Source organism: Panthera pardus, unplaced genomic scaffold (genome assembly GCF_024362965.1).
Source record: "Panthera pardus isolate Hobbes unplaced genomic scaffold, ASM2436296v1 HiC_scaffold_22, whole genome shotgun sequence".
Classification (NCBI taxonomy): Eukaryota; Metazoa; Chordata; class Mammalia; order Carnivora; family Felidae; genus Panthera; species Panthera pardus.
Window position 1 is genome coordinate 44,674,049 of NW_026526788.1, and position 26,401 is coordinate 44,700,449.

Consider the following 26,401-nt stretch of genomic DNA (forward strand, 5'->3'; position numbering starts at 1 on the left):
CCGCTTCTGGGGATATATCTGAAAGAAATGAAATCACTATCTTAAAAGAGTCATCTGTACCCCCTTATTCACTGCAGCATTATCTATAATACTGAGGACATGGAAACAACCTAAGTGTCCATCAGTGGCTGAGTGGATAAAGAAAATGTGACACACACACACACACACACAGACACACACACACACACACACACACATTGGAATATTCAGTCATAAAAAAGAAGGAAATCTTGCTGTTTGCAAAAAAAAAAAAAAAAAAAATGGAACGTGAAGGCATTATGCTAAGTGAAAGACAAATACTGTATGATCTCATTTACATGTGGAATCTAAAAAACCAAAGGCCCAGACACAGAACCAATCTGTGATTGCCAGAGGTGGGGCATGGGGGAAATGTGTAAAGGTGGTCAAAAGGTACAAATTTCCAGTTATAACATAACTTAGTTCTAGGGATGTAATGTACAACATGGTGACTATAGTTAAAAATACTGTATTGAGGGGCACCTTGGGTAGCTTAGTCGCTTAGGCATCCAAGTCTTGATTTCAGCTCAGGTCATGATCTCAGGGTTGTGAGATCTAGCGAGCCTGTGTTTGGCTCTGTGCTCATCGTGGAGCCTGCTTAAGATTCTCTCTCCCTCTGTTCCTTCCTAGCTCACGTGTGCTCTCTCTCTTAAAAAAAAAAATACTATATTGCTTGTTTGGAAGTTGCTAAGAGAAGAATAGATCTTAAATGTTCTCATCACATTTGTGATGAAAAAAATTGTAACTATGTGGTGATGGGTGTTAACTAGAATTATCATGATCATTTTGTACTATATGTACATAAATTGTTATGCTATATACCTTAAACTAATACAATATTATATGTCAATTAAATCCCAATAAAACTAGGGAAAAAACCTTTCCAGATAAAATGTTGATGGCTGCTATTAAAAGGGAAAGAAATCAGGGAAGTTTTGAAGGTCAAGTTTTATATTCGGAAAACCCAATTTAGTGATTTTTATATACTTAGCAATAATATGAGTGATCTCTGACCAAAATATGATTTCTAAGGAGGAATGACTATTATGTCGATGGAGTATCTGCTGACACTGTATTATTCTTGGTGTTCAAACTGGGCTTGTTGCCAGGATAAAGGAAGATGTTCCTTCAGTTGGAAATTATAATGCATTTCTCCATAGGAAAGAGTATGGTTAAAGCTGGACTCTTAATTCTAGGTATTCATTCATTAAGTAAATATTTTAAGCTCCTGAGAGAAGGCGGCTACTTTGTTTTATATGGTTTATGTTTAAAAGGATACAAAGATGAATGAAACCAGATGTGGCATATAATGTCTAATCTCAAATAAGAGCTATTTTTTTTTTTTTTTTTTTTTTTTTTACTAGCTGTGGGAGCACAAAAGAAGTGGTTTTATTTCTTTTTCTATGGTTTTTAGGTACTTATGGACTTACTATGGTGATTGCTCAGGGTCTCAACTTTATTTCATAATTTTGTTTCTTTGGAAAAATGATTCTCAAGCTTTTTAACAATGTATAATTGAACTTGGAGAAGACAATCTGTGCATAAGTTGGAGACTTTGCTTATTTTGAAATGGAAAAATTCTTGCCTCAGGATTACTGAGTTAATGTACAGTTGGTACAAAGTTTTCAATTCTAATTGCTGATTTGCTTAGTGAGTGAATGATTGATCATAATCAACGAAAACCTGTAAGATAAAGCATGGTGACCTGGGTAGTTTTTCTGGTACAGTCAATACTTTAGTGTGATAAATATTTTTTAAAACAATTTCTCTTTCTCTTGGATAGTCAGTTTATCTCCCTCCCTCTTTTTTAGGAGACATCTGTGAAAGGGTTGGAAGCCTTGATGTTTGAGTAGACAAGGTAACTCTTCAAGTAAACTCTTCAGTATTGTGATAGTTGAATTGGCTGATTTGATATCAAAAAAGAATTTAGGTTATTTAAAGAAGAGTGAATTATTAACTGTGTTAATAATATTTATATCTAACATCGCTATAAGCACTTCATGTGCATTATCTTGATTTAAGCCTACCAGTGGTCCTGTGAGAGATACTGTTACGCTCACTTTACTGGCTAGGGACATGGAGCCCAGAAACTTACGGATTTCTGTTGTTGATGCTGAGCATTGGACCAGAGTTTTGGTAGCATGGAAGTAATGTTACTTCCTTCTTACTCTTCCCCCACCCCACCCAAACTCATTCATTCTTGTCATTTTTTACTTTATGGGACAATTTTGTCAGACTTCTTTGTTTCCAGAGGTCAGATTTAGTTGTCAAGGTGGATTTTCTATACTCTTTCCCCATCTTCCATATTCTTCTATGTATATATTTTTTTCAAGTTTATACAGTTCAGCAAGTTAGATAGTTTGTCAGGGATTGTTCAAACAGGAATTCTCAGTCCCTGCCTTCATTCCCCTTTCTCTGAGGTAGCTATCCTCAACTCTTAGCTGTTTGGGATTTACCTGTGGGTTTTTAAGTAATATCTTTGACATACTGACATTACCTGACTTTTCAGTTGAGGGGATAACTTGTGTATAGGAATTTCTGGGTCATTATCATCACTAACTCAACTCAGAAATTTCTACCAGTTGCCCAAAGTTCTGTTTTCTCTCACATCATTTATTCTGTTAGCATCGTCATCTTGAAGAAATGCCTCCCAGGGCAAGGTGCTCTGGTGTGGGGTAGCTTCTGTTTTCTGAGAGCCCAGCTATCATTCCAAGGGTTCTCTTTTCTTTTGTGTTGGATCTTCTATTTCTTCTCTCCTGAGTTGTCTTCTTTCCCAGTTCACTCCCACATTTCACTGAAGAAAGGGAATAGGAACATATTACTTGATACGTTGCATGTCTGAAAGGGCCTTAATTTTTCTCTCAACCTTGATTAATAGTTTGGCTGTGTATTATTGTCAGACTGGAATCATTTTCTTTCAGAATTTTGATGATTTTATTCCACTGTCTTCTAACTTATACTGTGGCTGTTGAAAGTTTGAAATCATTAACTCCTCATCCATTGTAACCTATTTTTCCATCTTGGGAAGCTTGTAGGGTTTTCTCTTTGTTTCTACTGCTTTGACATTTCAAAAAGATATGCTTTAGTATAAGTGTACTTTTGTAATCCATTATGCTGTGCATTCTGTGTTTTCAGACAGGATCGGGTGCATTCAGGGTGGTATGGTCATAGACGGCATTCTGTATTTTCAGTTAGCAAACTTACGTTAGTTAACTTGGGGACATTTTCTTGAATTATTTAATTGACTTTTTTTTCCTCTAGAGCCTCTACTATACAGATATTAAATTATCTTGAGTGGACTTCCAATTTCCTTATTTATTTATTTATTTATTTTTATTATCATCTATTTTATTCTCTATTCTTTCTGATAAATTTCCCTAAGTTTAATTCCCAAGGTCTCTTTTATTTTATTAAAAAAAAATTTTTTTTAATGTTTATTTATTTTTGAGACAGAGAGAGACAGAGCATGAACAGGGGAGGGGCAGAGAGAGAGGGAGACACAGAATCTGAAACAGGCTCCAGGTTCTGAGCTGTCAGCACAGAGCCCAATGTGGGGCTCGAACTCACGGACCGTGAGATCATGACCTGAGCCGAAGTCGGACGCTTAACCGACCGAGCCACCCAGGAGCCCCTCCCAAGGTCTCTTTTAAAAAGCATTGTATTTTGGAGGTGCCTGGCTGGCTCAGTTGGAAGAGATTGAAGATACAAGGAAACCTAAATGAACCAAACTCCAGAAAGTAATGAAAGCTTCACACTAGAGAAGAAACCCATCGCTGCTCTGGGATAGAACAGCCCACAGAGGAGGAACCTTCCAGCAGCAGATGAGGGGAGAGGAGAAACCAGCCACACTTTGGCAGGGTGGGCTGGTGCGGGCTGGTGTGGATGGGCTAGTGTGGACGGGCTAGGATCCTGAGGAGCCCCGGCTGCTCTTATACCAAAGGGCAAGTCTGCACCTGGCCCCAGCTCTCACCTACAGGTCTTCCCTGAATGCTCAGGGGTAATGAGCCACACCCCTGGGGCAAGTAAATGGAGCTGACAGAGACCCTACCCGAGGCCCACAGAACTCCCCCCTAGTGCACAGCAACCACCCTCAGCAAGCAGGGGGTTGACCTGGAGAGATGAGAGAAACTCCCCAGAAGCACCCCAGGTTTTCAGTTATGGAGGAGGGCTGAAAGCAGGGAAACAGCTGGAGATGACCTTCCCCCAAGAGTCTGGAACTACTCTAATGGAAAACTCGATGCTTCCAGTCCCCAAGGAATGGGGACGGGGCAGGAGAGGTGAGAGAAACTCCTCTAATTCATTCCAGGCTTTCACACAACGTTGGAAGCTGCCCTCCAAAAGGAAGGCTGGGGAGGAAGAACAGGATTGAGAGAGATCTCGTGTGCTGCGGAAAGCAAGGTGTGGGACTGGAAAGTAAAGAAAATTCCCTAACAGATGGGAAAATCTGGCAGTCATGCTTAAAGCAGAGAGTGAGTTCCCAGTCTTTTTCTTTTTTTAAAATGAACTTCAGAGGTGCCTGGGTGGCTCAGTGGGTTAAGCATCTGACTCTTGATCTCGGCTCAGGTCCTGATCTCATGGTTTGTGGGTTTGAGCCCTGCATCAGACTCTGTGCTGATGGTGTGGAACCTGCTTGGGATTCTGCCTCTCCTTCTCTCTGCACCTTCCCCACTTGTGCTCTCTGACTCTCTCTCTCTCTCTCTCAAAATAAATAAATAAACTTAAAAAAAATTAAAATGAACTTTATTTTTTGGAATAGTTTTAGTTTTATGGAAAAATCACAAAGGTAGTACAGAAAGTTCCCTTATGCCCCACACCGAATTTCCTCTATTATTAACACCTATAGTAGTATGGTATATGTACTGTAAGTAATGAACTAATATTGATATGTTATTTTTAACTAATATCCATACTTTGTTCATATGTTCTTTGACTTTACCTAATGTCCTCTTTCTGTTCTAAGATCCCATCCAGGGTTCCACGTTACATTTAGTTTTCATGTTTCTTTAGACTCCTCTGGGCTGTGGCAATTTCTCAACTTACCTTGATTTTGATGACCTTGACAGTTTTGAGGAGTATTGTTGAGGCATTTTGTAGAATGTCCCCCTATTAGTATTTGGCTCATATTTTTCTCATAATTAGGATGGGGTTTTAGGTTTTGGGGAGGAAGACCACAGAGATTAATTGTCATTTACTACACATCGTAGTAAGGGTACATGACCTAGTGGTGTTGATGTTGAGCTTCAGCATGTGATGGAGGTAGTGTTTTTTAAGTTTCTCCTTTTCCCCCTCTTTCCATGCTGTACTCTGTGGAAGGAAGTCACTTGTGCAAAGCCCACACTTAAGAAGTGGGTAGTTACTCTTCCTGTCCTTAAGGGTGGAGTATCTGTGTAAATTATTTGGAGTTCTCCTGTGCGGGAAATTTGTCTCTTTTCCCCTCATTTATTTATTTGTTCAATCATTCTTTTAACAGTATGGACTCATGGATATTTATTTTGTACTTGAGGTTATAATCCAATACTACTGTATTTTGTTGGTGAAATTGTTCCACTTCTGGCCATTGGGAGCTAGTTCAATTGGCTCCTATGCCTCTTTGACATACCCCCATCAGTGTGTGTGTGTGTGTGTGTATGGCCACTTTTTTTACTTTTTGGCACTGCTGATGCTCCAGGTTTATCTTCTATATTTCCTGCCACGGTCCTAGAGTCAGCCTTTTCTCCAAGGAGCCCTGGTTGCTTTAATTGGTGAATGGAGAAACCAAGATCTAGGTGTTAGATGTGCTTGTTGCTACTGAGATGTTGTGCCTGTAGGCCCTCTCAGCTGACAGAGCCAGGAAGTATACTAATCTGTATATATACAAATGAGTTCATATTGACATATCCAACTCAAATCCATTGCCACATAGATCATTCTAAATTCCTCCCCTTGTTTATCTGTAAATTCTTACTCCAGTAGTGAGAAACCTGTTTCACACCATCTGCCATCTGTTTACTTAAATTGTTCAATCACAGTGTACACATAAAAGCACTCCCACAGTTTTGAAAGCCCATGGCTTAGCTGTGAAGCACAGGCAGATCTCTGAAATCCTACCTGGGCTTGGATCCCAGGCCCTGCTCTAGTGAAAGTACTGATTCCCACCCTCTAAATATTTGAAGCCAGTGATAGACTGTATCAAACTAATGCTGCATCCAAGCCCAGGCCCAGATTACTTACATATGAGGACATTCTAGTGGCCTGACAGAAGGGTAATGTCTCTTTCTAGAAGTAGAATATTACTTACCTCAATCATTAATGTATTTTTATACAGAATGTCTGTCTTATCATAAAAAATTACAAGACACAAGAAAAGGCAAGAAAATGTGGCCAAATATCAGGAGAGGAAATAACCAGTAGAAAGAGACCCAAAGATAATCCAGCTGGTGGAATTATCAGATAGGGATTTAAAGATAACTATGAAAAAAAGAATGCTAGAGGATCTAATGGTAAAGGTAGACATTATGCATGAAAAGATGGGGATTTTTAGCAGAGTCTTGGAAACTCTACCAAGGAACCAAACAGAAATTCTAGAAACGAAGGGGCACCTGAGTGGCTCAGTTGGTTAAGCATCCGACTCTTGGTTTTGGTCCAGCTCATGATCTCACGGTTCATGGGTTCAATCCCCACATAAGGCTCTGTGTTGACAGTGAGGAGTCTGCTTGGGATTCTGTGTCTCCTTCTCTCTCTCTCTGCTCCTCCTCTGCTTGCTCTCCATTTCTCTCTCAAAATAAATAAAAAATAAATAATAAATAAACTTAACAAAATTCCAGATATGAAAAATACAATATTACAAGTGAAGAATGTGTCACATGGGCTTAATATCTTCTTAACATATCAGAAGAAAGGATCAGTGAATGTGAAGACTTGTTGATGGAATATATCCAAATTGATAAACAAGAGAACAGAGAGTTGGGGAGAGGGAGGAAAGAACTCTTCTACCTATGGGATAATGTCAGTCTAATGTGTTTATAACTGGAATTTTAGAAAGAAGAGAGAAGTGGCAGAAGACATATTTGAAGAGACCATGGTCAAGAACTTCTAAAATTGATGAAAGACTTTAGTTGACAGAATCAAGAAGTTCAGCAAGCCCTAAGTAGTCTAAATGCAAAACAAAACAAAAGCAAACCCAACAACAACAAAATTCCAGACCTACGCACATCATAATCAAACTACTGAAAACTAAAGAGCAGATTGCACAAGCAGCCAAATAGAAGATACAGTATATACATGGGAATAACAGTATGGGTTATGGCTAACTACTCATCAGAAAAAACTGGAGGCGGGGTGCCCAACTGGGTGGCTCAGTTGGTTGAGCATCTGCCTTTGGCTCAGGTCATGATCTCGTAGTCTGTAGGTTCATGCCCCGTGTGAGACTCTGTGCTGACAGCTCAGAGCCTGGAACCTGCTTTGGATTCTGTGTCTCCCTCTTTCACTGCCCCTCCCCTGCTCGCTCTCTCTCTCTCTCTCTCTCTCTCTCTCTCTCAAAAATAAGTAAAAACATAAAAAAAATTAAAAAAAAAAAGAAAAAACTGGAGGCTTAAAGACAATGGGATGATAGCCATAAATGTGCTGAAGGTGAAAAAAAAAAAAAACACAAAAAACCCTGTCAACCTAGAATTCTATGTTGAGCAGAAATAGTCTATAGAAATCAAGGTAACACAAAGATATTTTCACACAGATTAAAAAGTGACAGAATTTGGGTCATCTGGGTGACTCAGTCGGTTAAGCATCTGCCTCTTGATTTCAGCTGAGGTCATGATCTCATAGTTTGTGGAGTTGAGCCCCATGTTGGGTTTTGCACTGACAGTGTGGAGCCTGCTTGGGAACCCCTCTCTTTCTCTCTCTCTGTACCTCCCTGGCGTGCATGGCGCCTCCATGGCGTACTCTCTCTCTCTCTCTCTCTCTCTCTCTCTCAAAATAAATAAACTTAAAACAAAGATGAAAGAATTTGTCTCTAGTAGATCTGAACTGCCAAAAAGTGCTAAAAAATGTTCTACGAGGTAAAGATGAAAGAGACCAGATGGAACCTTGGGTATATAGAAAAGAACAAAGAACAGCAGAAATGGTAAATAGTGGCACAAATACATAGAAAAACTTTTTGGTACCTTTTTGGATAATGTATACACATAGGCTATTGGCTATGTATAATATATGCACACACACTATTGGCTATTTAAAGCAAAAATATTAACATATGTGGGGTTCACAACTTATATAGAAATAGAGTATAATACCATGAGGATGCCACAAGAGGGAAATGGAATTATGCTGTCATAAATTTCATAGACTGAATTAGTACACTTTTATTTGTAGGTAGACCATAATAACTTACAGCAGGTGCATATTTTAATCTGGAGAGCAACCACTAAAAAATAACACAGAGAGAGTTATTATAAAAATGGTACATCTTCGTGTGCAGGATCAACTGCTTTGAAAATTGCCCTCCTATTGTAAACTAGAAAACAGGATTAAAATATACGAAACAAGTATTTTTAGACATGGGAAAACAGTCAATGCAGGATGGCAAGCCTTGAAATAAATGACATGAGCACTATAGGTGCCCCAGCATACTGCCTGTAGGCACTTTCTAGATTGCAGCACAGAGTAAGGAAACCCCAGTGGAACCCAGGAGAGATTAGAGAAGTTAAGACAACTAGAATTTGTGGGGTAAAAAAACTGGAGCAGAGGGTACTACACAGAAATTCATAGAACTAGGAGATCTCTGGAGATCTATAGAAGGGTCCTTTAGAATCTTTTGTTGAATACTCATCTGCATATGCAAAGTATGAAACCACATAATGCTGGAGAAAGCCACACTGGAACTCAGTACACCGAACACTTCCAGGAGCTCACACAGAGATTGGAATAGTGTGTGTTTCTACTAGGCATGAAGGGAGGGACTGTTTCATACATGGACACTGGCTGGAAATCTTGGAGTGGGATTAAATTAGCCATAGACTGCAGCCCTATCTAAACTCACCCTAACAAAGCTCAGAAGCAAGTTAGGAAAGTGTCAAATGAATTGCAAGTAACTCAACCGTGTACCCAAACTAAATCCATCGCTCTTTAAAGGAATACAGCCAATACATAAAAGCCAACACCCAACAATTAGAATGTCCAGTGATGGAAGAATAATTTCTACCACTTTTATGTGTCAAAGGACTTGTATTTGGGGCATATAAAAAACTGCAAAAGCCCAACAGCAAAATGAGCAAAAGAGGAATAGTCCAGTAACAAAATGAGGAAAAGACATGAACAGACTTCCCAAAGGAGGATATACTAATGGCCAATAAACATTTGCAAAGGCTGTCAACATCACTTAGTCAACAGGGAAATAATGCAATGTAAACTCACACTGAGATACCATTTCACACCATCTAGAATGACTAACAAAAGAAAGACTAAGTATACTAAGCACTGGGGATGATGTGATACAACTGGAACCATACATTGCTGGTGGTTGTGCAAAAGGGTACAGTTACTTTGGAGAACTGTTTGGCAGTTTCTGATGAAATTAAATACATATCTATCTGATGATTTGTCAGTTCTAGATATTTGATGAAGGGAAATGAAAAATATGTCCTTGAAATTATGAATTCAAAACTGTTCATAGCAGCCTTATTCACCATAGCTAAAAAAATTGAAAGCAACTGAAATGTCTGTCTATAGCAAAATGGAGAAAAAAAATTGCGATGTGTTCACAGTAGCCAACAACAGATTGGCCCAGCAACACAGATGAATCTCAAAACCATTGGGTGAAGTGAAAGGAATTAGACATTAATGAACAGAATATATGGTTTATACGAAATCCAAGAAAAAACAAAACTATTCTACACTGATAGAGATCAGGAAATAATTACAGACTGGAGAGGGAGGGAAATTGTTCAGAAAAGGACAGGGAAGGGGCATCTGACTGGCTTAGTCAGTAGAGCATCTGACTGTTGATCTTCAGGTCATGAGTTTGAGCCCCATGTTGGGTACAGAGATTACTTGGGAAAAAAAAAAAAAGGACAGGAGAGAATTTCCTGAGGTCCATGCAAATGTGCCATATCTTATTTCGGGTGATGGTTACATGGGTGTAGACACTTGTCAATAGTCACTGAACAGAACCCGTAAGTTCTGTGCCTATTATTGAATGTTTAACTATACTTCAGGTTTAAAAAAATAATAAACAAGAGTCTGGGGGAAGAATATTAATGCAAGTGTGCTTGGGTGCTGGGGTATACTTTAAGGATATTAAAGGTAAAAGGGAGAAAGTGTAAGGTTAGGTCAGGTAGGTAGCTCTGTCATCCGAAACTTTTTTTCAACCAGCTAAGCAACAGGTTTTAAAATTTTGAATATTTAATTTCTTGGAAGCTTATCATCTCCTTGCCAGGTGGTTAAAGTAAAAAGTGAGAGAGAAGATAGAAGAGGTGAGGGGTAGGGGGAGGAAGGGATGGGAGGCAGGGAGAGAGGATTGGGGCAGATAGGAAGGAAGGAAGGGATAAAAAAAAAGATGCTTTCTTAAAAGCCATTTATTATTTACTTCATTATTAAGTTACAGTGAACTTTCCCAGTGGAATCCTTTGATAGTGAAGCGTCTTTATACTGAAGTTTTGTTTTTTTCACACCTCTTTAGATAAGTCAGTGTTTTGTGAGGATATTTCATGATTCAATGGCAGGGTCCTAGCTTGGATTCTAGGTGCACAGATGTGTGAAGACAGAAAAGGGACATTGAGAACAGTGGTTAGGAACATAGGCTCCTACTTCCTGCATTCCAGTCCCTGCTCCACTACCTTCAGATTGTGTGACCCGGGGCATGTGTTCAGAGTGAGCCGGAGGGGAAAAAGGGAAACCAATTAGACTATTATTGCCAATTATCCAGACCATGGTGGTTTGAACCAGGGCAGTGGCAGGCGAAGGTGGAGCAAAGTGGCAAAATTCTGAATGAATTTTAAAGGGAGGGCTAAAAGCATTTGATGACCAATTGGAAGTTATGAGAAAAAGAAAGCAATCAGTGAGGATGCCAGGCTCTTTGGCTTGAGGAACTGGAAGGATGAAGTTGCCGTTTGCTGAGTGTGACGTTTTATAAAGCAAGGTCATGGCTTAAGTTGCAAAGTTGTTTTTGTTTTGTTTTGTTTTTTCCCTTGATTTTGTTTTGTTTTTCATATTTTTAGGGAGTGGGTGGAGATGATAGCAAGCACAGGGGTTGGCAGGCAGACCCCTGGGACCCACCTTATGTGTATGAGATTGTGATTTCCTTTCTCAGAGTTTAGTCCTTTTGCTGTGGGGGAGGGGGATGTGAAGTGTGATATTTTAGGGTATATTTAGGATTTCTCATTCGACTGGAATTCCTGAGAAAGCATGAGCCTTGGACAAGTTAACATCTTGCTGTCTGAGATGTTTTGTGGGAAGACTGGATCCAGAAGTTTTAGTACCATTGTCTGTTGCTTCATTACCTAGAACTTGACAGCCATAGTCCCCTTTTTCCCCTTAGTTACCAAACATATTAATTCTTTTCTCTACCTCATTTAATTCTTTGTTGTGAGATTCTCAAATGCATATTATAAGTTTTAGATACTATTCAACCTAATTTCCATTAGTATTTCATTACTTAAGAAGTCATAAAGGAAAACTGAACAGAATGTTTCCTTTCTCCCTTAAATTGTTCCTATTATTAAAATGTTTCTGATAAAATGTATCAGGAAGCACACTCTTCACTGCTAGAGCATTTATTCATGTAGTTGTGTGGTTCTTAACTTGGTGACTGTAGAATTTATCTCTAAACCAGTGAAAAGGGAAACTGAACAGGACACCAGGATAGCACGCTTAACCTAGGACTCTTCTGGGCAAAGCCAAATGTCTGGCCACCGCATTCTTATGGTAAAAAAGCAGCTAGATTCAGGTTTGCTTCCTGTTTAAATTCTTGGACTTGACCGGGAGAAGGGTGAATGCCTGGAATAGGGAGCGGGAAGGACAAAGTCCTGCAGTGTTGCCGTAGGACTAAGGATGCTCCCTGCACTGTGTGGACCTTTCGTGGCTATGGGCCCATGACAGATGCCTCACTTGAAGACCAGAGTGTTGCAAATTAAGTCAAGGTTATGCAAGGAGATTTAGGGAATCAGTTGTCTGCTCACAGGTTTGTTTTAGTAGCTGTTAGTTTAGCTACAAGAATGAGTAATAGCTTTAAAAAAAAAAAAAAGAAAGAAAGAATGAGTAATAGCTTTAAACTTCAACTGCTTTTGTTTTTAGGACAAATACTGTATCTTTTAACCTTTCATAAGTCACCTAAAGTGTGGTGCTGTTCTGTCATCTTAAATGGGAAATTCTGGCACTAGCATTTAGTAGCTATTGATGATTGTTTGGAGTAGAGTTCAACATGAATGTACGTAATACATGGGTTATTAGTACTCCATGTCACTTCTTAGCACAATGACATAAGGTAACAAATTGGATTAATTAAATGAGGTTAAAGTGTAGAAAAGCTATTTTCTTTTTTTTTTTACTACCACTTGTATCAGTTACTATGGAGAACACACATTTTTCTGACATAGGAGGGGAAATGGTTTTTAACTTCAAGGTAAATGGTGGTACATTGAATACTGTATTTTAAAATATAGGAGTGTCTAGTGGGTCAGTTGGTTAAGTGTCCGTCTTTGACTAAGGTCATAATCTCATAGTTCGTGAGTTCAAGCCCTGTGTTGGGCTCTGTGCTGACAGCTCAGAGCCTGAAGCCTGCTTCTGATTCTGTGTCTCCCTCTCTGTCCCTCCCCTGCTCATGTTGTCTCTCTCAAAAACAAATAAACATTAACAAAAAAAATTTTTTTAAATATAAAATTCTTCCATATACAATTTTCTATAGTCTCCTTGTTTTATATATCAGTATACTAAGGAAAAATATGATATTACATGTGTTCATGATTTTTAAAAATTTTATTTATTAAAAAATTTTTTTAATGTTTATTTTTGAGAGGGAGAGAGAGAGGGAGAGGGTCAGAGAGAGAGGGAGACACAGAATCTGAAGCAAGCTCCAAGCTCTGAGCTGTCAGCACAGAGCCTGATACAGGGCTTAAACTCATCATGAACCATGAGATCATGACCTGGGCCGAAGTTGGCCACTTAACCGACTGAGCCACCCAGGTTCCTCAATTTATTTAAAGTAATCTATATCTGTGCTGAGCAGAGTGGCGCAGCAGAAGCGTACTGGGCCCGTGAAGTAATATATACCCAATGTGGGGCTTGAACTCACAACCCTGAGATCAAGAGTTGCATGCTTTTCCACTGAAGAGCTGGGCACCCCCTCTTCATGATTTTTTTTTTTAATGTTTATTTATTTTTGAGAGAGAGAGAGACAGAGCATGAGCAAGGGAGGGGCAGAGAGAGAGGAAGACACAGAATCTGAAGCAGGCTCTAGGCTCTGAGCTGTCAGCACAGAGCCCAATGTAGGTCTTGAATCCACAAACCATGAGATCATGACCTGAGCTGAAGTCAGATGCTTAACCGGCTGAGCCACCCAGGCGCACCCCCCTTTGTGATTTTAAAAAAAAAAATTTTTTTTTTTTAATGTTTATTTATTTTTTGAGACAGAGAGAGACAGAGCATGAATGGGGGAGGGTCAGAGAGAGGGAGACACAGAATCTGAAACAGGCTCCGGGCTCTGAGCTGTCAGCACAGAGCCCGATGCGGGGCTCGAACTCACGGACCGCGAGATCGTGACCTGAGCCGAAGTCGGCACTCAACCGACTGAGCCACCCAGGCGCCCCCCCCACCCTTTGTGATTTTTAATGGCTGTGTATGGCTGTGGAGTTTGCCTTTGTATGGCTGTGACATAATTTATTTAACAGACCTCAATGGATGCACATTTTCATCACTTTTTATTTTATTTTTTTTAATATTTTACTATTTTTTTACTATTTTTTTCTATTTAGATATATCTAGGGAAATGCAAATGAAACAGCAGTAAACTACCTCACAATACCCTTACTAGTACAATTATTTTTTCAGATGCTAACAAAGTTGTATAAAGCTGGAACCCTCAGCTGTCCTGTGTGGCTTTATAAACTGTTCAGTTCTTTTGCAAATGACACAATAATACATTTTAAGAGCGGTAACAATGGACGTGTCTTTGACCCAAAAATCCCACACCTGGGAGATTACCACAAGATAATAATTGAAACGTAGTGGTCAATGCCCCAAATCATTTATTGCAGCAATGACTATAATAGTGACAAGTTAGAAACAAATTAATGAATTGGAGATTAATGGTTAACTAAATTAGATTCATCACTGAATTATTAAGCTAGCATTAAAAATGATTAGGAACATTATAGATTGACATACAACGGTGGCCATATAAAACCGTGGAAACAGAATACGAACTTATTTCAATTTTATAGTTACAACTATATAAAAATATACATAAAAAAACAAAACCTTGGAGGAAATACAATGGCTTGGTTTTTGTTTGTGTTACCAAGTGTGTGTGTATAGAGTGTCCAGGTTTTAAGACTAACATTTACTGAGTGAGTACTGTGTCCATCCCACAACAACACTGTAAGACAGGGATTGATGTTATTCTCATTTGACAGGTAAAGAAACTTGATTCCCATGTGACCTATAAAGAAATTTAACTTTTTGTTATGGATGTTTTCAAATATATATAAAAGTAGCAAGATGAACCCTGTATAATGATCACCTAGCTTCTACAATTTCAAGTTTACATTTTTAGTAAAGTCATAGAATAGGGTTGTAACCCATATACCCTACTCTAAAACCCATGTTTCTCATTACAGTCCTGTCTTGACTCTTCATTTTGTCATTTGATGCTATTGAATATCTATGATGCTTAGTGGTTTTGGTAAAATAGACGTAGAAAGGCATTATAACTGAAATTTATAGGTTGGTAATAAGATGGAGAAAGCACTCTCTTTAAACCACATATATTTTGTAATAAGCATTTTTAGTTGCAGTGTTCTGCAAAGACAAAACTTGCTGATACAGTTCATCCTGCTTTATAAATCTTTGACCCATTCATCAGACTCTGACCACTCTAAAGATAAAGGATTATGGTTGTATTGGTCTTTCTGACTGAAGTGGCCTTCTGCAGATTGAGAAATTGTGTAATTATTAACTACGGTAATGGATATGTACTTGCAAGTTTCATCTGGTATCTTAATGAGCTTTAACCCTCTGAGTACACCCAAAACATATCCTAGAATCATTGAAATTTATCGGTTGTCTATAACAACTCTCCAGTCTGTGTATTTTTGCTTTGATAAATATTTTGTTTCCCCTGCCCTCACCTAGGATGCCCACATCCCATTCCCCTGTTCACATACTCACAACTCCTATAAATTACTGGATTTCATAGCAGCAGCCTAGGTATAAAGACTTTGTAAAAAATTACTGTTTTTTAAATTAACAGGACCATACTTTCTAGTCCATTTTTTTTTTGGTGTGTGTGTGGGAAGTTCCACATTTGTGTTTTATAGAACTGATTCATTTCAGACATCTCTTTTCCCAGGACATCTTTTCTGAACTCTCAAGATGCCCTGTGTCACCTCTGTGCACTTCCCCATCCTCCCCTGTCTAGAGGGCACACAGAGCTCTAAATCTTGGGGACTTATGGTCTCATGGCCCTGTAACCATAAACCATACTAGAGTTGAGTCCAAGGACTGTGTAATCCAGGCTAGATGTAAGGTCATTTAGTCAGATTTTCCCTTCAAGAAAGCTAAATAGAATGTTGCTTTTTTTTTTTTTTTTTATCTACTGTGATTGTGTCAAATATAGTGAAACTAGAAATGTGTCTGATATAGGGAGAGTGGTTGGTTAAATATAGATTGGTAAAGCATAATTGGATATTTAGTAGTTAAATGAAGGAGATTGGATGAAATTCTGCAGAGTTGTGTGGAGGGAAAAGAAGATGGTCCAAGGAAAAAGAAAGAAGAACCAGAGAGGTAGAAGAAACAGGAAAGCATAGCATTCTAGAAACAAAGGAAAGAGAGTTTTATGATTGGAGTAGTCCTGTACTGTGAGTGCTTATTTGACAATTTGGACTTCACTGTTGTCTTAACAGAGATAAGAAATAGAAGTCCGTTTGCAGGACATTTAGGAGAAAAGGTTAAGTAAGGACACAGAAGCAGTGAGTGTCTTAAACTATCTGTAAAAACGTTCTGGAGATTAAAAACGTTCTGTAGCTGGTGTCTCTTGGGTAAGGCAACTAAAGCTGCTTTCCTGGGTCCTGTGCTGGAGTGGGGGCAAGGGGACTTGGGGGCTGTATTGTACTCCTTTTTTTTCCTGTATTTATTTAAATTTAGTTTCAAAATTTTGTTGTTAACTGTAGTCCAAAGAGCCTATGAAAAATGCAGATAATAGGCAGTCCTATTTTGGTTGGTAGCCCCCACCTTCTGCTTTCTAGGCACACCCCTGCATTTAATCCCATGGCAGTTCAATGTCACTATTGTGAATTGTCATTTTATCTCTCTCATCAGGCTATTAAAACTCCCTGTTGTTATCGCTGAGTTCCCACTACTTAGCATAATGTCTGGCACATAGTATTGAGTAGGTATTTGTTATGTGAATGACTGAATGAAGAAACCAACAATTATCTGTCTCTTAAGCACAAAGTAATTCCAATTTGATGCTCTCACAGAATAAAAAAAAAAAAAAAGAATGTTTCAGGAAAGAGGGACTTACAGTTTCAAGTAGTAGTAAGATAAGGATCAAATACTGACCTTTGGTTTAGCTATTAGAGGGCATTGGTTTTCATGGTAAAAAGTGTTCTAGCAAGATGCGTGGAGTAAGAGCTGTATTTAAGTGAGCTGAAGAATAAATGGGAAATAAGAACATAGAAACAAAATAGAAGTTTGCTTTTTTGTTTTGTTTTTTAAAGATTTGAGATTAAAGGGAAGAAACCATTGGAGAGAAACCCAAAGATTTAAGAGAAGGGAGGTCATTATCATAGTAATTTTATACATTTTATTTGAAAATAAGTATTCTCACCTGCTTGTCAGTCTGTTTTATTTCTCCTGCTTGGTTTGAACACATCTTCACAACTTGAAGGTTTTTGCTCTGCTATTTGGGGGCCCCCTAGTGGCCAATCTGGATAATGATATATAAGTAGTAAATTGTTGATTGGTCCAACATATAAGTTATTCCTTACGCAGGTTATTCTTTCTGTGGATTAGACAAGGGTGGGATATGTAGTTATGGTAATTAGTGATGCTTACTTCTCTTTTATTTGTCAAAACTTGACACCTAAACACTATAATTTTGTTTCTATGGTAATAATTCATTATTGTGAACCTTGAAAATTGCAGTGTATCTTTGTTTAGCTGCTAACGCATTAATAACTGCCATCATTGTGCTCAATTCTTACTCTGCAATGTTAGATTTGGGTCCTTTGTTCTACAACTATTGGAACATCATATTCAGTTTGAAGATTGTAAAAGAAAAACCTGAATTACCAAGCAAAAAAGATTTAATTATTAAGAAAATAATGCATATTCATTATTCATCACAATAAAACTTTTAAAATATAGAAAAAATTTAAAAATCATCCTTAATATCGCTTCTTAATGTTTTTCTTTCTAGGATTTTTTAATATTAAAATATTTTTGAACAATATAAGGAACACCTCTTTAACCACACTGCACTAAAAAACAAAAAACAAAAAAAAAACATGTTCAGAACAGTTCAAGCCCTTTACTCTTTACCTATTATATCCCCATTCCTCTCTCCCAAAGTTAACCACAATCCTGAATTTGGTGTTTTATACTCAGGCATATTTAAAAATGAATATATTGTAATTCAATACAGAGAGTAGCTATACTTGTGGTGAACATAGCATAATGTATAAACTTGTCAAATCACTAAGTTGCACATCTGAAACTAATGTAACATTGTGTGTCAACTATACTCAAATTTAAAAAAATACAAAAAATATTCAATATATTGATACCAAAAGTTACATATTTTTCAAATTGTTTCTTTCATTTAAAATTATATTTGTAAGATGTATCCGTGCTGACCTGTAACTGCTTTTTACTGCCATATAGTACAGTAATCTTTCTCTGGATATTCCACGATGTATCCATTCTCCTCTCCAAGGACTTTTAGGTTCCAAATTTTTTTTGCTTATAAAGTATCCCATGATCATTCTCATACATGTTTTCTTGTATACGTATATATGTACCGGAGTTCTCCAGGGCAGAAACTTGGAAGTGGAATTATTTGGTAGAATGCTAATTTCCTGTTCTACCAGCAGTGTGAGAGTTCCCCAATCTTAGGTATCTCTGCATAAACCTTTTTGCAGTCCTGTGGGTATGAAACAGTGTTTCTTAAGAGCAACAACAAAGAGGGCCACCTGGGTTGAGTGGCCTACTCTTGATTTTGGCTCAGGTCATGATCCCAGGGTCGTTGGATCGAGCCCTGTGCATTGGGCTCTGTGCTGAGCATGGAGCCTGCTTGGGATCCTCTCTCTCTCTACCTCTGCCCCTTTCCCTGCCTTGTGTTTGCTTGTGCACACGCCATGTGCGTGCTCTCTCTCTCTCTCTAAAATAAGATAGTAAAAAAAGCCAACACAGAAGTGAAGACTTGTATTACAGGATATTTGAAACATACAAAAGGAGAGTGATTAGTGCAGTGACCCTCTGTGTGTTTCGTCATCCTGATCACACACGGCCCATCTTGCTTCATCTACACCCACCCTCCCTCTCCCTCCCAGTGTTCTAAAGGAATCTGAGATGTCACGCTGTCTTGCCTGCAGACACTCCTGCATCTCTAGCACGTAACTCTTTCATACATAGCCTTGGTATCGTTATCCCACTAAAAACTAACAATAATCCCTTAATGTTATTAAACATTAGAGTTTCAGTTCCTCCAGCTGTCTTGTAGTACAGGTATTTTTACATTTGTGTCTTCAAGTCAGAATCTGAATAAGGTCTGTACATTATAATTGATCTCAGTCTACAGATTCCCTCCATTCTCCCTTATGACATCTACCTTGCGATGTTAACAGTCACTTATGCTTATTGCCTAGAAAATCTGCTACTTCATCAGGAGTGGCAAAGTGGTGTGTTTCTGTCATTTCTTTTTTATTTGTTGGTTTATTAGCAGGCTACCTCTGTAAAGAGAGATTTCTTGTCTTTAAATAGTTGGTCATCTTACAATACTGTTAGTAAAGAAAGGATAAAGTTTCTTTTCACTCACCAGCTTTTAAAACAATTGCTTAGTCACTAATATCCTCTCAAGGTGATCACTGAGTGAGCTTGTTTTAGTTATCTTTGTGAACTCATGGGCTTAAACATATTTGGTGAGTTGGTGTGTTTCAACCTATTATGGTAATTATTCTTATTGGTTGCTCAACTTTGGCCAGTGGGAACCTCTTTAAGTTGGCTCCTGAGTTATTTTGACACCATCCTAGTAGTCTTTGCTAGTTTTACTGCTGCCTGGTGTGATGAGATATTTCAGGTTTCTTTTGTATTTTGTACTCTTCCTGCTCCAGACCTGGAATCAGCCATTTCTCTAAGGAGTGCTGGTTACGTAGCTACTGTCTGCATAGCGCACACATTGATGTTTCCAGCTCATGGTAACATTGTTTACATAGATAGTATAGGCAGGCTGAACTATTCTTATCAAGGAATGGTGGGAACCCTCCTGGAATTTAAATTCCTAGATGCCAACCTGGGCCCACCTTGCAAGCAAGCCGTCTTTAATGACGGTAGTCTCAGGCCTTACTGTGTTACCTCTTTTCTGCACAGCTGACTATTAGACATTTTGTGGTGGTGGGGAGTACGTAGAAAGTGGGTTGAAGAGTCAGGAGTTCAGAGGAAAGGTTGTGATGGAGGTAAACTTGTGATAGTCATTCGTGTATAGAAGGTATTCAGAGCCTGAGGCTGAGTGAAGTCACTTCAAGAGTGAGCACAGAGAGAGATCCAAGGACGGGCCCCTGAGCAAGAAGTTTGGCAATGAGGAGGAGCTAGCAGAGGAGACCAAGAAGGAGCAACTGCTGAAATAGAATGAAGTGGAGTGGGAACGAAGAGAATGTAGTATCCCTAAAGCCAAATTAGTAGAGTGTTCAAGAAGGAAGGCATGGTCAGCAGTGTCAAATGCTGCTGATGGGCTGAGTGAGCTGAAGATGGAGAGTTGACTCATCATGGCAATGTGGAGGTTATTGGGGGCCTCGAAATGTGCTGTTTTAGTGGAGTGGTTTGGACCAAAGCTTGAGAGGAGTGGGTTTAAGAGAGAACAAGAGAAGAGGGAGTATAGACAATTCTCTCAAGGAATTTTGCTAAAGAAGGGAGCAGAATGGTGCAACAGTTGGAGCGGCAAAGAAGGTGAGGAATAACAACATGAGAAGGAATGGTAGCATGTTTCTATGTGGATGGAGATGCTCCAGTATGGAGCAAAAAAATAACGTAGGAGCGAAGGGGAGAATTATTGGAACCTGAGGAAGCACAAGGGAATAAGATCTAATGTCTAAGTGAGGAAGAGATGGCCTTGCATCGAAGCATGGACTGTCCATCCATAGTAACAGGAAGGTGGGCACAGTATATAATATGACAGGGGTGGGTTGGTAGGAATGTTGTTGAGAGCTTGTAATTGGAGATGGTGGTAGCATGGTCACCAACTGTACGTGAGGACTGGGGAAGAGACTCTGGAGACTTAGAGAATGAAGAGGTATGAAAGAGCTCCTTAGTGAGTGAGCAGATAGGGAAAGATAGATTCCTAGGTACCACCTGGAGGTTAGTGCTAATGAACTTAAAATGAGACTAGTTTTCAGATGAAGGTGTAATTTTTTTTTCCTAGTTACTTCTAGCCCATGGGCTATAGGTGCAGAGTAGGTGGTGATTCAACCAGTGTTTGAGTTCAGCTGGGCAAATATCTTAGTGAGGAGAGCAGCAGAATTAGCGATGTGTGCTAGGGAGTGATTATAATAATGGACCATAGTGGCTGAGCTGGTTAAGGAGGGAAGTGAAGAATGAAGCTGTAAAAATGTGGTATGTATGATCAGTTGTAGATCCCGCACGTTCAGAAAGTTGTTGGAGTTGTGCATTTAGAGAGTGAGTAGGAAGATGGGAGAAGCTAGTCAGAGAGTTGAAGGTTTAAAATTGAGTTTAGGGAAGGGTGTGCAGTTATTGATAATGGGAGGGTACATGACTATACGAATGGATAACTGGGGTAAGGTGGAGAATACAGTCAATGGAGGAGAAGAGGTCAAGGAGCCGAGAGGCCAGGGATCGTCCACACTGATATTGAAATCATAAGAGTTATAATTGGATAAATTATTAGATTTGGAAAAGGTGACAATGAGTGAATCTTCAAGGATAAGAGTGATGGGAGATTATAGTTGTCATTTCTTGGTGGTTCCTCCTTCCTATATACTTCCATACTTCTATATGGACTTTTCACGATTTGAAAACATCTTTTTACAAAGGATCCTATACTCTAATCAAAAGTCCTTAGTCATACCATGGTTTTTCATAACTCTGCCTGTTACTGAGGCTGTTTCCTTTGTTTAAATGCTCTTAGCCACAATGCTTGCTTTCCGTAGCTGCGTTCTTCCCTGGCTGATGGTTGTTTCCTGTTTATAGTCTATAGTATCCATTACATTATTTTGAGAATGTCAGTTTACACTCACTATTTTTCCCTCCTTTTTGTTTTTGTTTTTTAATTTTATTTTAACTTTTTTATTTTAGAGAAAGAGAGTGTGTGAGTGGGGGAGAGGGGCTAGGGGGAGAGAGAATCTCAAGAATCTCTACACTGAGTGTGGAGCCTGACACGGGCCAGTCCCACGACCCTGGGATCATGACCTGAGCTGAAATCAAGAGTTGAACCCTCAGTCACTCAACCTACTAGGCCACCCAGGCACCCCCTCCATTTTGTTTTTTTTAAAACCAGGCTGACAGTTCCCTTAGGCCAAGAGCCTTATCTGTCTTTTTGTCCCTGGAGCACTGTGAAAGAGTTCTCAACAAACTCCAGGACTGGATCTCTTTAATAAGTTCCTTTTGAAAGTCAGTTATGATCAAGTAAATCATGGTACAATTCTTCATTTTTACCTTAATGAATAAGATGCTTTCTTAGATGTACTTATATCAGGTGCCACAGTTAATGAAAAAAGTTTAAATTATAACGAGTTTCTTTTATCCATGTATTACAAAATGACTACTCTTAATTCTTTGTATTTCAGAGAAGATTTAAAAATACAGAAGTAATTATTATGCTAACAGATTGGAGTGAGCATAAATGACAGTCACTTCTACATCTTGAAGAGAGCCTCAAGCCTCAGTTTTTTAATTTTTTCTCCCTTCCTGTTTGAACTTCTATTTTGGTCTCGGGAACTGAGTTCACAGTTGAAGGAAGGAGGCCCCAAAGTTACTGAGATAGTCTATGGAGTGAAGAAAACAGGAAATTTAAAGGTGACTGTAGTACAATTAAACCAATGCTTTATTTTTCCTTCTCTACTAACTTGTTATTTAAATGTAATTAAACACCATTTGATGTCAGTGTACTTAGCTTTATTTTTTTTGTAGTCTTTTTTTAAGTATCCCTTTTAATGTATTAAAGAGTCTTCATGTGAGGATATTTTCTGGCTATTTTGATTTCCCTTTATGATTTCTTGTATATTTATGCCTTTCATAATTTAATGGAATACCAAAATAAACAACCTTTATTAATTATGTTTTTGATGGCATATAATAAGTTAATATATAAAAAATCTGACAAAATACTCATTTAAATTTTTTTCAGAAACTATGAGTGGAGGATCTCAAGTCCACATTTTTTGGGGTGCCCCAGGTGGTCCACTGAACATGACAATGTCACAGGAGCGAACTTCTTTAATATCCGATGATGACCCCTGGAAAAAAATTCAACTTTTATACAATCACCGTTCTTTACATCCGAGGGATGAAAAAGGCATGCACGAAACTCTTGAAGACTATCAAGTCCTAGAAGCTGTCGGCCCTCCAGATCTCCCTCGTGGTCATTTTTTAACAAAGGCAATGAATGAACCTGTTCATGTGAAAGAAGACTTTACACATTGTATTTCTGAAACGGAGACTGGAAAATCCCAGAAGAGTCACCTCTTAGGGGTGAGTGATATAACTAGTTCTGATGTGCAAATACGTGAACTTAAGGACAGAGTTCAGCATTTAACTGAAGGAGAAAAGTATCCAAAGCTTTTCGGTGACAATAAGAAAATCACAGATGAACAGCACAAAGATCAGTCAAATACATGTGGTCAGAACTTTCACAAAAATGTCTTTCAGTTAGATCATAAGCATGCCGCTGCACTGGATTTGGTCTGTGGTACAGAACACATTCATACAGGGCCGGGAGCTGTTGAAACAGAATGTGTGCCAACCGGACATTATGAGGGACAAAACCAGTGTCTGGGGTTCTTTTCCTTGAAGACGGAAGATAAGCCAAGGTCTGAACCTGTTAGAAGGGTCTCAGACCTTAAAATATCTACTGATACTGAATTTCTTAGTATAATGACTGCCAGCCAGGTTGTTCTTTTATCTCAGAGGAAGTATAAAGGACAAAATTCTAGAAATAAAGGGCCCATAAGTGTGGAGAGTGAACCAAAGGCAAGTCATGGGGAAATAAGGATAACTGAAGATAATTCGATTCAGCCTAATAATGATTTTGCAGGAGATGAAAGTGGACAAAACCAAGCACATTCCCTTGAACTCTTCAGTCCTGTTTGTCCTGAAACAAAAAGTGGTGACACTCACGTGAAGCCTGATAAACGTCTTGAAGAAAATATAGGATCTCAGGAACTTTTCAATTTTGAAGACAAAGTGCCCCCCAGTGATGTATGTATTGAGTCCTATTGCTCAGGAATACTGTGTTCCCAACTAAATACCTTCCACAAAAGTTCTACTAAAAGAAGTTGGACCTCTGAAGATAAATTGGGCCATTCCAAAGCTCTGTCTAAAGCCTTCCAACCATCCAAGAAAATTAAGTTGGTTTCTGATGCAAGACATCCTACTGCAGCAGTGGGCCAGAGGCGTGTGTCTAGTTTTAAGGGGATTAAAAAGACATCATTAATAAAAAATTGTGATTCTAAAGGTCGGAAGTATAATTGTTTAGTCATGGTATTATCTCCATGTCATGTGAAAGAAATAAATATAAAATCTGGGCCAAATTCTGGCTCTCAAGTGCCTTTAGCAACGATTGTGGTAACTGACCAATCAGAAATTAAGAAGAAGGTCGTTCTGTGGAGGACTGCAGCATTTTGGGCACTTACAGTGTTTCTTGGAGATATAATTTTGCTCACAGGTAAGGTCATCATGGGATGGTGGTAGCTTAAAGCTGTAGGCTTTTCCGCACTCCCACTTTTACCCCGCCTTTTTACCGTTTGCCTCTGTGGGAGCCAGCGTGGTCCAGCCCCTTCCAGCATCTGCTTTGGTCTCCTAACCATTGCCCTGTATCCTGTGCTTTGCTGTTTCTGGGCCTGTGCTCTAGTCTGCTTTGTTCTGAACCTCCCTTCCACTCCTCTTTTAAGAAGCCTTCCCTGGTCGCACCCCTCCTTCATTCGCTCTGTTAGCAATCAGGTCATATCATCAGGCTTGCTCTTTGTTTTCTTATGGCTTTGTCTACGTGTGTCTTATTTTTAAGCCTTTTCTTTATATTAGCAGTCTTATGAAAGGACAGTGTTTCTACTCCTTACTCCCTGATAATGCTGTGCACATCGCATTCTTAGTGAGGGATCAGAGACAGATTTTCTATTGTGTTTTTAATTACTAAAATTGTATTAATCACATTTGGAAATGTGGAAAGGAAGAACTCTTGATAGTAAACCAGCCTCATGTCACCACCGGTAACGTTTCGGAGAGTTACCGTCCCGTTGTTCTCCCTGTGCTCCTTAGAATGTATATACGTACACAGAGGATGGTTGATGTTTATTGGGAACTTATTTTGTGTTTTAAACTTTGCATGTATGTCAACTCATTACAACAACTGTATGAAAAAGGTATGGATTATTATCCCCATTTTTTACTTTGAGGAAACTGAGACCCAGAAAAGTAAAGCCACTTACCCAGTTTCACACATCTAGGAAGTGGCAAAGCCAGGATTTCACCTAGACTCTGGAACCCATACTCTTACTATATACTTGTAATCATTAAGAACATTCTTTTTTTTTTTTTTTTAAACATGACTTATTGTCAAATTGGCTAACATACAGTGTGTACAGTGTGCTCTTGGTTTTGGGGGTAGATTCTCATGATTCATCGCTTACATACAACATCCAGTGCTCATCCCAACAGGTGCCCTCCCCAATGCGCATCACCCATTTTCCCCTCCCCCCCGCCATCAACCCTCAGTTTGTCCTCTGTATTTAAGAGTCTCTTAGGGTTTGCCTCCCTCCCTCTCTGTTTGTAGCTATTTTTTCCCCCTCTTCCCTTCCCCTCCGGTCTTCTGTTAAGTTCCTCAAGTTCCACATATGAGTGAAAATATATGATATCTGTCTTTCTCTGACTGACTTATTTCACTTAGCATAATACCTTCCAAGGAACGGTTTTTACCTTGCTTCTTTTTCTGACATAAGAAATCTAACATTGTGTTACAGGTTCTTTATTAATTGAAAATAAATACACATTGTATTAGACCAGAGATACCAGTCATTTTAAGGATGAGTCCCAGACTGGGAGGAAACTGATTAAGCTCAATAACGTGTCTAAAGAAAGAATGTGGTAGAGAAGAAGAGTGGGTGAGCCTTAGAAGCTAGGAAAAAGAAAACATGAAGGCAATCATTAGTGGTTCCCGCCTAATGGCTTGCTGGGGGAATGAGAGCCTTGGCTATTGTACATTAGGTGCATCAGGCTGTACATCAGGTGCAGCCTCTAATAAGGGGATAAACGTGGGCTATAACCCATAGGCCCAGCACAGTCCCGTCCCACTGGCAATGTCATCTTATTTGTTGGCAAGGCGGTTCATCCAGCTCCCTCTGTTCTGATTCAGTGCTCACTGAGCTGCCCTTTGCTTATGATCTGGCTTCCCAGGTGTGAAACTGCCTACAAGGTGAGAATTGGCTGCCAATGTTGTTTCTGTGGCAATTAATGCCTCAGTGAAAATTAAAAAAAAAAAAAAAATTGTGTTCTGTTTTTTTTTGTTTGTTTGTCTCATGAACCTGTTTAATGTGAGCTTATGTTGCAGAGCTGAAATCTATTTTGGGGATGCTGACAAAATCAGATTCCCCAGACTATAAAGAGAGAGCTGAGCCCTGGACTGGTTATTTTACCAAGGCAATTACTGTCACTGTGTGGGCCCCATAGGAGGACTTTTCCTGGCAGATGGAAACTCAGACCTGCCATCTCTGTGTTTTCCCCTAGTGTCTATACGGTTGTTAGCAACTAGGTAACC

The 26,401-nt window shown here is 39.0% G+C and overlaps 1 protein-coding gene across 7 annotated transcripts in view; it reads left to right on the forward strand.

Moving 5' to 3' along the window:
• SHLD2 (shieldin complex subunit 2) overlaps positions 1–26,401 on the forward strand; it is an 82,407-nt gene that overhangs the window by 24,237 nt on the left and 31,769 nt on the right. For 5 of the 7 annotated variants that reach the window (XM_019444831.2, XM_053909671.1, XM_053909675.1 and 2 more), the window contains one exon: positions 22,781–24,316. In XM_019444831.2, the coding sequence (XP_019300376.2) occupies positions 22,781–24,316 (1,536 nt within the window). Of the gene's footprint in view, positions 1–1,829; positions 1,877–4,174; positions 4,488–22,780; positions 24,317–26,401 lie in introns of those variants that run through there. The other 2 variants (XM_053909672.1, XM_019444830.2) reach the window with 2 other exon arrangements.